Raw genomic sequence first — 17,289 nt, 5'->3', positions numbered from 1 at the left:
TAGTTAAGTTGAAACAATTACATGGTAATTAATTTATACACCTAGTGAATTATATAACTACCGTGTAATTCATTTTAACACAAATATATATCTTTAAAAATTCAATAAATATATGATTTTAGAATATTGTATAGAAAATAATAATATTAAAACTATTGATAATATTATTATAGTATTTTATACTTATATCATTAAGTCAGTCTATTTATTTTAATTTTTAATAATTTAAAATAAATAGTTTTTAAAAACTTCTTAATGTATTTTATTTAATAAATATAAGCTTATAATAAGTCAAATCTAATGCAAGACAGGCCACTTACTTGTACTTGGCATGCCACTGTCGATCAATTCCCAATTCTAGTCTAGGTCTTATTAGGTCTATCCAACCTTCCACTCTTTTTTAATTAATGGGAGCTATGTATTTATTATAATAATGAATTATGAACGTATTAAAAGATATGGAATAAAACCAATAGGTTAGATGTGTCAATGACAATCATAAAGTGAACTTGAGACACGCTTATCAGCAGAAAATCAAATGAATTTTTGAATGAAATAGTCAATAAACCACTGTAAGTAGGAGGTGACACGGAGTGAATCTCCCTTTGAATGGCTTTTGAAAATCCCTAAATTATGGTTTGGAGTTTCTAAAAGGTAAACCAAATATGGCATAAAGTAGTATAAAAAAGGGGAGAGGGATATAAAGTGATTAAGGCTTTGATTTGATTGAGGTCCATTTCCATTTAGTGGGAACGAGAGATAACTTCTCGCCCCTTTTAATACGGTGCAAAGTGGAAATTAAAATTTGATTAGTAGTATAGAAAGTCTACTGAAATTTGATTGTAGGACTATTAGCTTCGATAATTATACTTGTTTCTAAACATTTTTGTTCTAATAATCATCGATTGTTTTTTTTCTTTTCCTTTTCACTTAGAGACAAGTATTTTTTTTTTCTGGGTTCAGCCTAACGCATAATGAACCCAATAATAATTAATAACGTGGAAGCAACAATTCACCAATGTTTGGGCCTCCGGTCTATGGAATGCTGAGTTTGTCCTGAAACGGACTGGGGAGGAACATCACAAATAAAAACAGTGCCCATGCCATCAGGCCCTAAACAAAAGACTTGTAATACAAAATACTTCTGAATGTAATTACAATTATACTTATATTAATTATTTTATATTTGTTCCTTTTACATCTTACAAAACCTTCCCTTACTTTATATAACAGTATAACATTATGTATATTTTCTATTAACACACGCTACCTCTTATTCTATTGTGTGAGGTTAAAGTTATATTTAGCGAAATATGTTAATATGATTTGTAGAGTAGTTATTATAAAAATTAAAAGTTTATTATGCTGAATAAAATTTAGATGACGATTTTATACTGTATACATAGTCTATTTTCTTATATTAAAATTAACATCGAGTTGGAATTGTTGGAGGACAGGTGAGAATGTGGATCTAAACCTTAGAAACCATTGGTTGCTTTCTCATCCAAAAACCAAAACCAAAGATAAGACGATAAGGGCACGTGGCAAAAAGCCAACACCCCTATTCTTCCTTCTCAACACCACAACACAAAACCTCCACCTTTGTTTCCCTGATCACTCTCTCACAACACCATGGCCTCCCCAACACTAATAACCCCCAAATCAGTCAAATCACTCTCACCCATCAAGCCCAAAGCCACCACCATCACCATCGCCGCCACTCTCACACCATCCACCACCACCCACCCTCGCCGCCGGGAATTGTTGTCCATCATCACCACCACATGGTTGCTCCCTCTGAGCCCGGCACTGGCATCCTCGGACGAGGAATACGTGAAGGAGACAGAGGAAGTGATCAACAAAGTGAGGACGACAATCGTGATGGACAAGAATGACCCCAACGTGGCAACCGCGGTAGCGGAGTTGAGAGAAACCTCGAACTCCTGGGTGGCAAAGTACAGGAGGGAGAAAGCGCTTCTTGGACGCGCTTCCTTTAGGGACATATATTCCGCGCTCAACGCTGTGTCGGGACACTACATTAGCTTCGGACCAACCGCTCCCATTCCCGCCAAACGAAGGGCAAGGATCTTGGAGGAGGTCGACACTGCTGAAAAGGCGCTTCTAAGGGGAAGATGATTGAGGGGGAAAAAAGGGTTTTTTTTTTTCTTTGTAATGTATCAAACTGAAGTTACTGTAAGAGGCTCTCGCTTTCTCCGTTTATTCGGAGGGGAAGAGATACATGTATGCAGTCATAGAGTCATAAAGAAATATGGAGGCATTTTCCGTTGATGACATGATGGAGGCAGTTTTATTACTAAATTCAATCGATCACAACTATGCTCATTATCTGCTTTCCTTTTTAATTCGACTACAATTATTTGTTCGTCTCACTCAGTTCTAAACTTCTTAAACTTTAGACACCATTATTCTTACATTTTTTATTCATAAAATTTGTAATAACACACCGATCTTTTGTTCAACTAATTGGACTAAGTCCTTCAATGATTATTTTTACATTTTACATATTTTTAAAAGATTAATGATATTTTTCTCTATAACTAAACCTGTTCAAATTAAGTAAGATTGCTTTGAACATAGTGTCTCTAAATATATAGTGTAATGCATATTCTGAACACAAAACTAGTGGTTAGATTGAAACAACTCCATGCATGTCAGGATATGTTTGATGATTTTAGTTTTTATTATTTAGTTATATAGATAATTTCATCTTATTTTCTATGCACTTGATTCTGTAAAGTATCTTGAGTTTGAGGGTGTGTGAATTGTGATCTTTAAAGATGTGTTGCATGTAATCATGTATTGTACAAAATGTTAACTTTTGTATCTTGCAATGGACAACATTTCCAGCTAAACAAAATTAATAGCATAAATGATGATTTTACTGTATCTTGTATGTACGCCTTTCTACTTTTCATGCTGGCAGATGACTGTTGCTAATTGGTGAGCTGCATCACTGATTTCAGTTTTAAACACTGTTTTCTTCTGATCCATTTTTTTTAAAAGCTAAATTTTTAGTTTTTGTTAATATAATTTTTTTTGTAATTTTAGTCATTTCTAGAAATTATGAGATTAATCTTTCAAAAAAGTTAAGTATCAGTTAACATCCAGATTAATTGTTATTTGTGTCAGATTTTATAGTTGTGATTTCAGTATTACGAAAATATAAAATTAAAATAAATGCGTACACTATTTTCTTTTAAAATAATTAACTCGTGTAATATCTTAAAATATCATAAAGTTCAGTTACATAACCTTTTTAATTTTTATAATTGAAGTTAAAGTTGAGTGGCCAAAATTTTAACGTTTTTTTCTTGGTAACAGGGTGCTAGCGGAACTTACTAAAGTCAGAAGTTACTTGCTTGCACCTCTTCAAAACCCAATCCATTGTTGTACCCGTAATTACAGGTACACTGTTTTCGTAAGTCATTAGAAAACAAGCCCATTGTCAGTCAATACATGTTTGGATCAAATCTAAACAACTGGTCAGTTACGTGTTGGGTCACACTAATCACAAACCGAGTAATATGTGAACATAATAATTGTGATCTTACAAACCTATTTTCACACACACATGTATTTATGTATATGTTTTCAAATGATACTATATTTAAGAGTGCAGTTTTAAAGAAAGAAAGAAAAAACAAGATAGAGTTTGTTTGGTTTTAAAACAAAATCATTTCCATGCATTACGAGTATAAAAGAAATTATATTATCAATCAATAAAAAAATAAAAAACATGGTAGGCATAATTTTTAAGAAAAATTAAAAAATCTATCATACATAATAATTTATTGGATGATTTTACACTGAATCATTTTTATTTTCTAAAAAAATTCTAACAAATCTTTTATTTTTATATTTTAATTAATTATTTTTTATAATATCTTGTGTGAATATATTAGGTCTAAAATTTTCATAAAAAAATAAACCTATTATTCAATTGAACCAAAATAAAAGAATAAAAACATGCAAACTTAAAAATTGAACTAAATTATAGATTTTTTTAAATATGAAGATCAAAATTTCAAAAAACAAAACAAAGATCAAAATCATGGATTAATAATTATATGAAGACTAAAATTGCAATTTAATCAAATATAAATTACATTAGTTGATTAACAAATATGTTATTATTTTAGTTTAACCAAACATCTCAGATTCAAATATTGCCATAATCGTGAATTCGTGATCGGTAACTGTTTCGAGCAACGACTTTATCAGGTCTCAAAATGTTTGTGTAAAAATTTAGGGCCAAATTGTTTTCAGTTTTCAGGTTTTGATTTACGCTCTCTTGGACTGTTTAAAACCTTCTAGTTTGAATTTGACCCTTCAGGTGGCTTGTTCTGCGGTGAGGAAAAAATGGAAGAAAAATATTAAGGTCATATAAAAAAGATGAGTTTATATATTCAACTGGTTTCGTAAAAAACGAAATGTGTGGAGATTGGAAAGTCAAGGAAGACAAGGCGTAAGCCTCAAAGTTGCTAATTATATTTTTGGCCGTTTTAATGGGTGAGATGAGACACTGAGGCTGCTCGTTGCCTTTTACTAGGATTTTTTTGTCTATCAATTCGCTTTCGGTTCCAATAGTTTTTTTTATCCATAAATATTAATTATTTTTTATTAAAATTATTAATAGAAAAAATTAAATCTATAATTTCTCTTCTTCTGTTTCCCTTACCCACTGGATCAATCTTATCTTATATCGTGAAAGAAAAAAATTATTTATAAAAAATATTTTTATTTTTTTTATGTAACATTAGTTATTTTTTCACTTAAATATTTTGTATATTAATGATGAATTATAACATCTATAAATGAATTAATGATGATACAAAATTAATTGTATAAAATTATTATTCTTTTTAATTTAATTATTATTTTTGTTTATTTATATAAAATAATTTATGAAGAAAATTAGTTTGAAATAAAATGAATACTATTCCCTTATTCCCCGTCGAGTCCAACACCATGGGCAGGTGGAAATTTGTGAAGATAAATCTTTGATTGGCTTCTTTACTATGAACAAGCATCGTGGCCTTGTCAGCAACACTATAATTAATAAATATTTTCTATGGACCTTTTATTTGTAGATATTTACCTATGGCTAAAGGGCAACTATAAAAATCAACAATTTGACATATCTTTAATACATGAACTAAAATGGCCAAATCTTTCATAAATATCTTATGAATTTGTCTCCCAGACCGTTGAATATGGACCGACGTAGTTAAACACTTTCACTGTTCATACCAAATTAAACTTGGCTAGATAAGGGCAGAAACTAAACTAAGTTGAAATGTGAATCACCAATCAAAGCTTGGAATCAGTACACTGCACACTCCACACAATAATCAAAATTAAAAGTAAGATTACACTCCAGAGTAAGATTATAATAATCATAATCAAAAGTAAGATTATAATTTTAAACATTTGGTGGGGGTTATAGGAAGAGGGAGTAGAGAAAGTGAGAAACACGTTTAAAAATATGAGTCCTGTGGCTGTATTGAATAAGTGCCCCATATTAAATAACCTAACACATCTAAAGCAGATCTAACTAAAACTGAAAGATTGACCTAATGAACGGAACAACCGGCCCATCATCTCCGATCAAATCCCCCTTATTTGTAGCATATGACCCGTTCCCTTGATTGCGTCCATTTTGAAATGGTACCCCAAATTGCGTTTCCGTGGTTTAGAATATCATATAGATTCCGCATAAATTAAAACGATGTTTACTAAACATTTTTACCTACCAATATTATATTGGTATAGGCAAAATTAGGTTTGGATCTTGTAAATAAAATATCATATTTAAATTTTGTGAATAGAAAAAACATGATTATTGAAAAGAAAAATTGTACTAAAATTATTGACATAGTTTATAGATATTTTGGCTCAATATGATAATTAAAATAAACCACTTGCAAACACTATATACTCCTATATGAGTAGACCATTTAGGCCTTTACCACATCGCCCTTAGAACTCTTACTCTTATTCCTGTAGCCGCCTTTTGCAATCAACCTTTTGTTTAGGCAACAAGTTGGGACACCATCTATTTGGATAGCAAGTTTTAAACACATTGCTGATAAACTTCAGGCCACAATATTCTTTAAAAAATAGGATGATGATGTTGTTTTCCCATGTATTGAGCGACATTAGATATTAGTACTTCAATGCATTTAATATTGTGACATTTAACTAGCTAGATATTTGCAAATCTTACCTAAGCAATTAATTATTATATATTTTTCCCCCATATAGGAGTATATAGTGTTTGCAAGTCATCCCCACTAAAATTAGCACTTAACTCTTGGTGCCTGATGACTTTCAAATTATAGCCCGATCTTCATTTAATGGTATCTGATGCAATATGTCATATGGATAGTGCTATGTCACATGTCCTATGTCAAATTATTAACCCTTGTTTCTTAAATATATTCGATGCAACATGATAATGAGTGATGCATTTGTACTATATATATATATATATATATATATATATATATATATATATATATATATAGCATTTCATAATTGTTCTCTCCATCCAGCTGCAATAGTTTTTTTTTTCTTACAAGAAAAAGGGTGTAACCTTTTTTTTTATTAACCATTTTGAAGCATCTGACGTGGGTTTTGCACGGGGCCACTGGTTGAACACTTGAACTAACCATTCCTTTTGAAAACTTTCCCCTATGAAAGGGCATTGGAAAAGATCAATGACTATTGTAAATCCCTTTGATGTGAGTGATTGAACTTCAATTCTTGACTTCCCCATGATATATACAAGAACGAGGTGGTGTGATCAAAGTCAGACCATAGATACGGTGCCTTAGCTTCCAATTGCTTGCATGAGCCACCAATTATTTCGTTGCAAAATTAATTGGCCATATATATACTCAACACAGGGAACACTGAACAGAATGGTTTGAACTTTGAAAGTTTAAGCTTCCGTATCTGATTGGCCACATTAGGAAAATATTCTTGATCAATATACAATCTCAAGGATCACGTTACCTATCACCTAACGTTTGTGGGAGGTGATATAAATGGAATATAAGTGTGCAGAAAACAAAGATACATTGCCTCGATCAGTCAACCATAGTCGAATGTAGATAATGAATAAAAAATGCTCACAAGTTTCAGTTCCTAATTTTAATGCTTGTGACGTTTGTCATTATGCAAGACAGGAAAAGCATTAGCATTTGATCTTAGCAGTAGCAACGCTTATAGGATGTTTGAGTTGATTCATTTTAATATATGAGAGACCCCCTTTTTAGAAATTGAGATATTTTTAGTTACTTTAAGTTGATATTACATATTTTTGTTGTTTATTTTATCTAATTGGTTAGGTGATGAGTTTTTATTTTACTTTAAGGATTGGTGGATGTAACAAAATTATTATTTACTTTATCGGCAAATAAATTCATTAGGAGTGCAAAAGATACCCAACTCATGCAATAACAAATAAAACCAAATGATTTAACAGAATTCTGATTAATGGGCTGAAGTTATAAATTACGGATTAGTTTTCCTCTAATGAACTTGAGAATTAAAAAAAAAAACAGAAATACGAAAAAAAGACTATCTGTTAGTTTCTATTGGCATGGGAAACCTACCTAGTATCTATACGTTTCGTTTCCCATCTATCTGTGAATGCAAAAGTATATCATATGGCCTCAGACACTACCCAGACCATCAAATCCCATAGCAAAAATAAATAAATAAAAGACTATGGTTATAGTACAAGATTATTGGCTTTGTGGTATATACTTTTTTATTTTCCCATTTGAAACACGTGGTAGAACTGAAACTAAATTGTCATGATCAGCGTCATTCAGGCCCTTTTAGGTGGACCATAAACAGCCAAATTAAAAGACTATGCATGGCTTCCTTCTAACTTCTACTTCTACTGCTAGCAGTCATGTCCAATTCTTCCAACACTGATTTAACGTCAATATAATATCTACTTACCACTAACCAATTATACTTGAAGATAAAATTGTCATGTATGAAGAGTTTTGGAAACGACATTGCTATTTGGTAAGAAATTTTCTCCCATACAATTGCACGAATCCTACTTGTTTAACTTTATCCTTTATAGGATAGTGACCATGCAGCATATTAATTAATGGATAAATAACATTAGAGAATATGACCAAAAATATATATCCCACATCATCACACGAGTTTGTGCAGCAGTATTTGTAACAATATGATCATTTCGCTTTATGAAAAAATCTAATAAAGTATTAATGTGAGTATAATCAAACGAAGTTTGAGGTGGTTGTGATTTTTAATTTTTAAAATAAAATGCTTTTGATGTTTGAAAAAAATGGAATTGAAATAATTTTTAATTTAATTTAAAATTAAATGTAATATCATCAAAGGCATAACTTAATTTAGTTATGCAAAACATTTCGGCAAAACATAAAAAAAAAAATGTATTTACAAAAGCCACAAATTACAAGCAACTTTGCATAATAAATTATCACAGGTTACAAGAGATTAATATTAATTTTTTCCCATTTAATTTGCTTAAGTTAGATTTCAATGATTAATTAATTATTTTAGAGAAATGCCAGCGACCCTGTCTTTGATCCTTTCTTTCGGACATTCTCTTTATAATTGATTGAAATTTATTAAAAATTATCAATTTTAATAAATTTGACTTCTCATTTAATATAAATCAGAAAAAAACATTAATTAAAAAACAAAACCAATATAAAAGAATACTAGCATTCCTCATTGTTTTATATGCGCGGGATTGTTAATTCAGGTGTTTAAGCTCACAATAACGAAAGGCAGGAAGAGCCATCAAAATGTTTAATCAAAATATGCTCCAGACATTATAAATTATTTCCAAAATCAGCGTTACCACTACATACAGGAATTAATAATGGAAAAAGAGACAGGGATACCTTGTAGTATTATTTAACATTCATGGCCTAATAACACATCTTGCTAAATTATTCACCTTTTCAGCCAACAATGATTGGCCACAATTAGTAGAAGTAAACTGCGTCAACTAAATTGGTTGGGATCCTGCTGGTTCAATATGCATGTGTTCTAATCTTAAGATGGGGCAGCCCTCATTCTAAATTTTCTTTTGTTTTAATTTATATCCACTTTTTTCTGTCACTAAAAAAAACATTTACTAATGGACAAAAATGTTAGATATCGAAATTATATCCGTATAGATTTTGTCTATAAAAAAATAAATTGTTAATATAAATATTATATAGTAATTTTTAATGCACTGATTTTCCTTTTTGGGTTGAAACTAAAATTTAGGAAAACTGAATGATATCCAATTCAAGATAGGAAAAGTCGAAGGCTCAATAACAATTATAGATGTATTTAAATTTATTTCACTTCAAGAAAATGAATAGAGTTTGAACTTGCTATGTATTAGATGCTAGAGCTTGTCTTGTTTTACTCAACCAATTTCTTGTAGTTATTTTTATGACAATACATATCAAATTTTATATTAAACCCATATCAAATTTTTCATGATAATACCAATGTTTCTATTTTTTTATTTATATTAAATGGGAAACAAATTTTATTAAAATTGGTGATTTTCAATAAATTAATCATAGAGAGAGTATCAACAAAAAAATGTCAAAGAGAACATCACTAGCATTTCTCTAACAATTATATTTGTTAGTATAAACCCTTAACATGTATATAAACAATTTAATATTTAGTTAATAAAAAAGAATTTAATTTTTATTAAATAAACATTAGATGTTAGACTAATCATAGAGAAAATATTTGAAAGAAAGTGAGAAAGAATCACTAACATTTCTCTAACAACTATATTTGTTAATATAAACCCTTAGCATATATTAATAATTTAATATACAAAAGCTGCCAACATATCATTGATATAAATGGAATTGAACTCAAATTCTTTAAATAAGAAAAAAATGTGATTCAAATTAAAATTTTTATTAATTAATCATGTTTTTCTGCAAACAAATTATTACTTTTTTTTTTACAAATTGTATGATTCCCCAACTATTAGTGCATATTTCAAACAGCTTATTTCTAAGTCTTCTTTTTAACTTTCAATTAACCATTTAACTTATAAAAACAACTAAGTTGACACTTACATGGATCCTTTTGTGCGGATCCCTTGCTAGCTAGCTTTCAAAAGGGTGAAGTCCAGTTCTCTTAGTTTATTGCAAAGCCAATAGCATAGAGGACTTGCATAGCCGTATAGGGATGTTTTGGAGCAAAAAACAGGAGACTTTATATTGAAAGGAACTCAGTCTCACATTAACTAGAGATAAAATTAAGATAAAATATATAAGTGAGAGATAATCTTCATCCTATGAATTAACTTTTAAAGTTGAATTAAACTCAAATCCATATTCATAAGATCATATTAGAGTTTATCCAATATTATTTCAAAAAGATCACACACAAAACCTAAAAGTGTTGGACTTGAGAAAATATATTGGAAAAAATTTAAGTTTATGTTAGCTAGAAATAAAGTTAAAATAAAGTATATAAATAAGGGACAACTTTCATCCTATAAACTAATTTTTGAGATTGAATTAAAATCAAATTCACATTCATATGACTTTAGTATCCCTCTAGGCTTTACGGCTAATATTAATTTTTGGTATATATCCATGGGATGTAAGGCACGGATATATACAAGGAATAATATCGGGGATTAATGCATTGCCAAAAATAGTGGGGATTAATGATCTAAAATTATAACAGGCTTAAACTACGTTAAAATGGCTTTTCTATGCACAAAAACTCAACCCAAGTTTTTTATATTAATTTAGAAAGCTTTAAAGTCATATTCTTTGAAGAAACACATTGAAATGGATTTTTTTATATATAATTGACCATCCTGGCCTATAATCAATTTATCTTTTAAACTCTAAGTCTAGAATTATTTTTTAGAATACAATAATCAATTACCACAAAAATCCGTTGTTACGTTGACAATGCAGAGTGAGATATAAAGTATCAGTATTTTTCTTTATATTGCGAAAAAAATATATAAAGAAAAGGAGAACAAAAGAGAGGAAGAGATATAATAAATTATATAATAGAATATAAAAAATTATAACAGCAGAAAAAAATGAAAAATAAAGAAATAAAAGTAAAAATTAAATCCCAATAAAAAATATTACACGTGAAAAAAAAAGTGATAATTGTGTAAATGAAAAGAATAATCTTATATGAATACTGGAGTAAAAAAAATCTCATTGAATACTCAACTCGAAGGCGCGCTCTAAGACATCTCTCCATTAAATTCTTATCATAAAAAACTGTTTGGCCTTTGTATTTTGAGGGTTTATTAGGATAAAAACGATTTAAATGTCTTGTGATTTTGTTACAAATCTCATCCAAAACCATACAGAAAATGAAGGAGGCGACTGCTCAACCAAGAGGTTCCACATAAACTTTTCCATCTTCTTTTAGTTACGGCATTTTCTTCCCTTTAGTTCCAAACTTTGTTTGTTTATTTTCACTCCCTTCAAATTAGAAGTTGGAATTGCAGTCACAAAACTACAAATGCATTGCAATAATACACATTGAAGTCACAATAACGTGAGTGTGGCGTGTAATAATAATCATCTCGTTTCATTAGTTTGGTTTGAACAGTTTTCGTGTTTCTCCACAAAGTTTATCTTCAAATGCCATGCCGTGCTGGCTAATCCAGGTGTCGAATAAGAAATCATTCACCAGTTCGTTGCATCTGCGTAGTTAGACCCTCAAAACTGTGGCTTTGCTTGCTTGAAGCTTTGTATGATGCACCTTTTTTCCCTGTGTCATGGTTAAGTTAATTCACGCTTAGTTTTGTAAGCACATCAAAAGGTTAATAATATTATAGTTAGTACCCTTGCACTTACGTCCATGCGGTTTCCAACTTCCATGCCTTTCCTCACTATATAGTTTATAGATAAAGGTAAAATACAAATTAGAAGCAAAAAAAGAAACTACTATCATTGTAAGTGTACCTTTTGTTTTGCTCCAAACAATTTTTTTATGCTAACCAACAAAAGTTTAAAGACACTTAAATTTAGTCGTGATTGGATAAGAGATTAGTTGCATATGCTTTCTCTCAAGGATTTCGCTTTCAATAATTAATGTTTCTTTCTTTGTTATTATAAAACTAATTAGAAAGATTAACATCATTTTTTTGAAGCCCACTAAAAGATCTTATGATTAAATAAAGAAAACGCTAATATTAGTTAGTCTCGTCCTTAAGATGTGGAAGCTTACTAAATTGGGCTTTTACAGAGAAATAAATTAACATGAGAAGCCATCAATTGTTGAATATAGAAATATTAACAGCCAAATAGTGTCTTGTTAACTAACGTAAGGTAGAAAGTGAATGGCAACAACGGAGATTAAACGCCTGGGCATTTATTATTATTATTATTGTTATTATTATTATTATTATGTGATTACGCGTTAAGAGAACAGTATTTTTTTGCAGTTTTGTAATCGACACCTAATTAAAAGCCTATTGATTATTTGAATGTAAGTTCAACGCTGTTTTAATAAACTTACTTGGGAGTCACATAATACTTTATAATTTCATCAAAATTAACGGATGAAGAAACAGTGTTACTTTAATTTACATCAAAGCCTGCAACCTAATCAGTTTTGATTATAAACCTTTCGGTACTAAAAAGAAAATAGAAAAGAAGAGAGAACCTTTAGCTTGGCATTTCAACATTATTTTAATTCAGTCGTCTAAACTAAACTACTTTAAGTTTATGTATTGCATACATATAATTATGCACAAAAATTAGTACTACTAAAACAGACTAGTCAATTCTCCTTGTATTTTCTCTTTCTACCTTTACACTTTTTTCTTTCTTTCCCTGTGAACATACTTTTCATCTTTAATCCCAAAAGAATAAAAAAAATTTAACAGAATCTACTATAATATTTATTTTCTATGTGAAAATTACAAACCCGGTTTGTTTCTTTAACAAAGAGTATTAGCTGTTAAATTTAAATCTATGAACGAAACGAACGAAGTTTCAAAGATGAAAGCTACGGGTTTGTGGTATAGTAACAAACCTTGTCCTATAATAAAATCATAAAACTTTAAAAAATAATTATATATTATATATTATTTGTATTGCGCATAAAAGTATTTCATAGAGTGAGACGGACTATTTGAAGAGATGGGTGAATCTCATAAATGTTATAAATCTTGTATTCTGATGCTTTAATTATGGCTATGCATAATTCATAATCTCCATCTATCTATCTATCTCCTCTGCTACTACTCACTCACTCATCACAACTAAACCGAAGATCGAGTTCTTCTCTTGTTTGTAAATTTCCGATACATCTTTGTACTCTCTGACCTTGTCCATGATCTTTTCTTACCCGTGTCTTTTTTCATTTTTAAGGTGACTATGTGGCTTTGTTTGTGTGCTTTGATTTAATCTCAAGATACAAGGTTGAAGCGTGAGTGTGTTATTGTTAATTATCTCCTGAGAAGTGTGTATCTTAAACGTTGAACAAAGCAGTCTTGTCTTGGGTTTTCTTCAAGGCTTGGTTTTACAGCGAAAGAGAGAGAAAAATAGCCTTGTTTCTTTGCATAAGAATCTGTCTCCCCCCGTGTGAAGGTGTTGAATTTGCAACATTGTTGATTGAGGAGAGAAGGAAAAAGACATGGGAGAGATATAAAATAAAAAAGTGAAGGGTATTGAGATTTTGCGGGAAATTCGGTGTCCTAACGTCAAAAAATAGAAGTCTTTCATTGTGGGGGAAACGATTTGCATTTTCGATTCTCTTTCAAAGGCTAAATTGCAATCCCCACAATCTCTCTCTCTCTCACCCTTTTTTTTTTTTTTTTTGTTTTCTTCCCCATCTGGGTGGTTCCCTCTGTTTTTCAGGGTAGGGAGAGAAGCTAAAAACTCCATCTTCCCTCCCCTCTCTCTCCCTCTCTCTCCCTCTCTCTCTGTCTCTATCTTCTCTCTATCAAAAAATGATTTTTAATAAAGGGTCAATGCATTCTAACCTTGACTGTTTCGTACGGTGTACCACACCTGTGGTTCAATCTCAGTTTCTTCCCAAGGTCTTGACCTTTTCCATTTTATCTCTTCCCTTGTGACATGATCATAAGATTATGCTGTTGTTGTTGTCCTAAATTTTGTGGTGTTTGTTTTTTGTGTGCAGTCCGAGATTACAAGCCTTAACCGTTTGTGGCAACCGTGGGAGAGAGAAAGCGTGGAATATTTCACGTTGGGGGATCTTTGGAATTGCTACGACGAATGGAGTGCTTATGGAGCAGGAGTTCCCATTACCTTGACAAGTGGAGAAACACTTGTGCAGTACTATGTGCCTTATCTCTCCGCAATTCAGATATTCACTAGCAACAGTTTCAGGTATGTATATAATATATATATATATATATATATATATATATATATATATATATATATATTAATTCATTAGCATGAATTTGATCATCATAGTTTTTTACCAAATTGAGCTTCCATCATGAATATCTATCCACTTGTATTGAAAGCTTTTGTTTTTTGTTTCATAACTAGTAGATTTTTGAATTGAAATGGGGTAAAGAAAAAATCTTTTTTTTCTTTTTAAGTTTTCTGATAGAATGCACCACCATTTGGGTGATAATGTTTTTTATGGTCAAACTTCCACGCGGATTCTATCATCACTCTATGATGTTGCTTTTGGAAAATGGGTTGTTGAGTTTTTGTTGTTGTTTCTGTTGAAGTGGGTTGGTGAATTATTGTGTGCAAGCATCATTGTCAGCTTGATGATATGGTAGCTTATAATTCAGCTAGTAATTAATGCAAAAATTGTGAGTTTTTCAGGGAAGAGACTGAATCAGGTGACTGTGAAACAAGGGATTCCTATAGTGATTCTTTCAGCGATGAGAGTGAGTGTGACAAGTTATGGAGGTGGGATGGAACTTCCTCAGAAGAAGGAGGCTCTGAGCAAGATTGTCTCTGGCATTTCAATGACAGATTGGGTCACCTTTATTGCCAATATTTTGAAAGAGCAACTCCATATGGAAGAGTTCCTCTCATGGATAAGGTGTGTTGCATTGGTGCCCTTTATGTTACTTCAGCATCTTTTCTCTTTGTTTAATTATTGCCTTCAGTAGCAGTTCATCTATCTATGTCTATGTTCTATTTTTGGTGTGTTCTTAGATGAGATCCAAACCAATTGATTTGGTATGGAAAATGTGAAAGCACTAAAAGGCAGAGCTATAATTACCAAAAAACCATTTAAGGATAGGCATCCGTAAAAAGATACATACATGCTTTGACTTTTCAACATGAGTAGATAGAGAGACTCATTTTTCCCCCTCTGAATATGTCCAAGTGATAATGAAAATTATGCATATTCCCTTTCTCTTTATTTCTTATCAATGTAATTGTTAGGCTTGTCTAGCATATGTTCCTCTTCCAAAGCTTTGTTAATGTATGTAGTTTTCATTGCTTGGACAATAGTGATTGTTATAAAAACAACAAAAAAATATTCGGCTAGCATAACCAGTAATGCATAAAAACAACATAAATATTCTTGTAGCATAACCAGTAATGCACAAAAGTATAGAGATTCGATTGCTGACTTGCTGGGATCGTATCTTACTTTCAGATTACTGGATTAGCACAAAGATACCCAGGGTTGATGTCATTAAGAAGTGTTGATCTTTCGCCAGCAAGTTGGATGGCCGTTGCGTGGTAATTGATTTTGTCTCATCCTATATATAACTACTTGAACATGATTTATTTTTTCTTTTCTTATCCATGTAACTTTGTCACCAAAATATAGTCCAAATGCTTAAATGCATTTGTAATTGATCCCAACGCACATCCTTGATCTTAACTTTTGTAGGGTCATCAGTATTTATGATATAGCTTATTAACGAATATACTTTTTTCTCAGGTACCCAATATATCATATCCCCATGGGAAGAACAATTAAAGATCTTTCTACATGCTTCCTCACTTATCACACGCTTTCATCTTCATTTCAAGGTATTTCTCATGATCCCATCTTTTTAAAAAAGAGAGGGGGTTTACAATTTTTTATTTTGTTTTTGTTTGTATAATAATAACAACCTCACCAAGATTTGAACCTAAAACAAACAACCAAAGAGCTTGTCTCTCACAATGCGACAAACAAAATATTTAAATCTTCTTTGAGAGAGGTATTTGTATTTAGTATCTGATAAACAAATATTCAAATAAGATTGTATCTAAAAAAATGCCTAACAAAAAACAAATTGAACCTAAAAGCTCACTTTCCTATTTATAGTGGGGATATGAAGGGGTCCTTGAACATTTACTTCTGTATATTTGAGAAGGAATATACAAAAAATTCATGGAACTTGTGTTCTTACTTGTGTAGGCATGGACCTTGATGATGACATAGAGGGTGGCCACGAGAAGAAAAAGGAAGGGGAAGGCATAGCACTGCCAGCATTTGGTTTGGCAACTTACAAAATGCAAGGGGGAAACGTGTGGGTCGCAGGAAATCGTGGTCGGGACCAAGAAAGGCTATTGTCACTATTGAGTGTGGCAGATTCATGGTTGAAGCAACTAAGGGTCCAGCATCATGACTTTAATCACTTCGTGGGCATTCGGCACGGCTAAAAACAAAATAATCCACTACTCTACAAAAGAGTTCGCACTTGCAAAGCTACAAAATCATCCTTTTCTCGGATCTTTGGTTTTTTATGTGCGCTTTCTTGGACCATTAATTGCACCTTTTTTTTCTTTTCTTTTCTTCTTTTCTCTTGAGGGGGAGTGTGAGAAATGAGGATATATATATATATACGTATGTAGTAGTAGTTGTTGGTCTTTAACCCTTGAGGCATTTAAGGACCAAAAACCCTTGTTAAGTTTCAACCAAGCAAAAAGGGTGTGCGTGTGTGAATTGACTCCTTTCAACAGCCTCTCATCAAGAAGAGGTAATTGTATGTAGAGAGATAGGTGGGGGAGGTCAGAGGGAAAGAAGTGAGTATATTGTGTATTGATCATAATGGTTAATGGATGTCACAAATGATGTAGAATCAGGTTGCACATTTTTGCCAATTTTTTTTCTTTGTGTCTTGTTACCGGTTCCCACCGGCTTTTGCTTGCAATAGTTAATTAAGCACCCCTCTAGACCAATGACATCTCTCTATTTTTGTTGTTGTGCGCACTCATTTAATAAAGAGAAGAAAAGGAAAGAAAGAATGCAATATCTTGGATTATTTCCATATTCATCCATGTTTAATATGGCTCTTGC

General features: G+C 31.3%; 2 protein-coding genes across 2 annotated transcripts; both read left to right on the top strand.

Moving 5' to 3' along the window:
* Window positions 1–1,556: 1,556 nt before the first annotated feature.
* LOC114374568 (photosystem II repair protein PSB27-H1, chloroplastic-like) lies at window positions 1,557–2,360 on the top strand. Its single transcript, XM_028332228.1, has one exon. It carries the CDS (start codon window positions 1,633–1,635, stop codon window positions 2,134–2,136), a length of 504 nt encoding a protein of 167 aa, XP_028188029.1. The 5' UTR covers window positions 1,557–1,632; the 3' UTR covers window positions 2,137–2,360.
* Window positions 2,361–13,161: 10,801 nt separating this feature from the next.
* Window positions 13,162–17,171, top strand: LOC114374271. The gene is made up of 6 exons (XM_028331894.1): window positions 13,162–14,095; window positions 14,197–14,405; window positions 14,862–15,084; window positions 15,652–15,737; window positions 15,943–16,034; window positions 16,408–17,171. The coding sequence occupies exons 1-6, from the start codon at window positions 14,006–14,008 to the stop codon at window positions 16,650–16,652; spliced, it is 945 nt and encodes a 314-aa protein (XP_028187695.1). The 5' UTR covers window positions 13,162–14,005; the 3' UTR covers window positions 16,653–17,171.
* The last annotated feature ends 118 nt before the right edge of the window (window positions 17,172–17,289 follow it).

Source organism: Glycine soja, chromosome 11, assembly GCF_004193775.1.
Source record: "Glycine soja cultivar W05 chromosome 11, ASM419377v2, whole genome shotgun sequence".
In the NCBI taxonomy this organism is placed as follows: Eukaryota; Viridiplantae; Streptophyta; class Magnoliopsida; order Fabales; family Fabaceae; genus Glycine; species Glycine soja.
Note: the sequence above shows the minus strand (reverse complement) of the source record. Positions and strands in the feature narration are given on the sequence as shown.

Bases quoted from the DNA above. Each gene is read 5' to 3' on its own strand.
- LOC114374271 (XM_028331894.1), top strand. From the start codon at position 14,006: ATGATTTTTAATAAAGGGTCAATGCATTCTAACCTTGACTGTTTCGTA. The intron at 14,096-14,196 runs GTCTTGACCTTT...TTTTGTGTGCAG, and splicing joins AATCTCAGTTTCTTCCCAAG to TCCGAGATTACAAGCCTTAA. The intron at 14,406-14,861 runs GTATGTATATAA...TGAGTTTTTCAG, and splicing joins TTCACTAGCAACAGTTTCAG to GGAAGAGACTGAATCAGGTG.
- LOC114374568 (XM_028332228.1), top strand. From the start codon at position 1,633: ATGGCCTCCCCAACACTAATAACCCCCAAATCAGTCAAATCACTCTCA.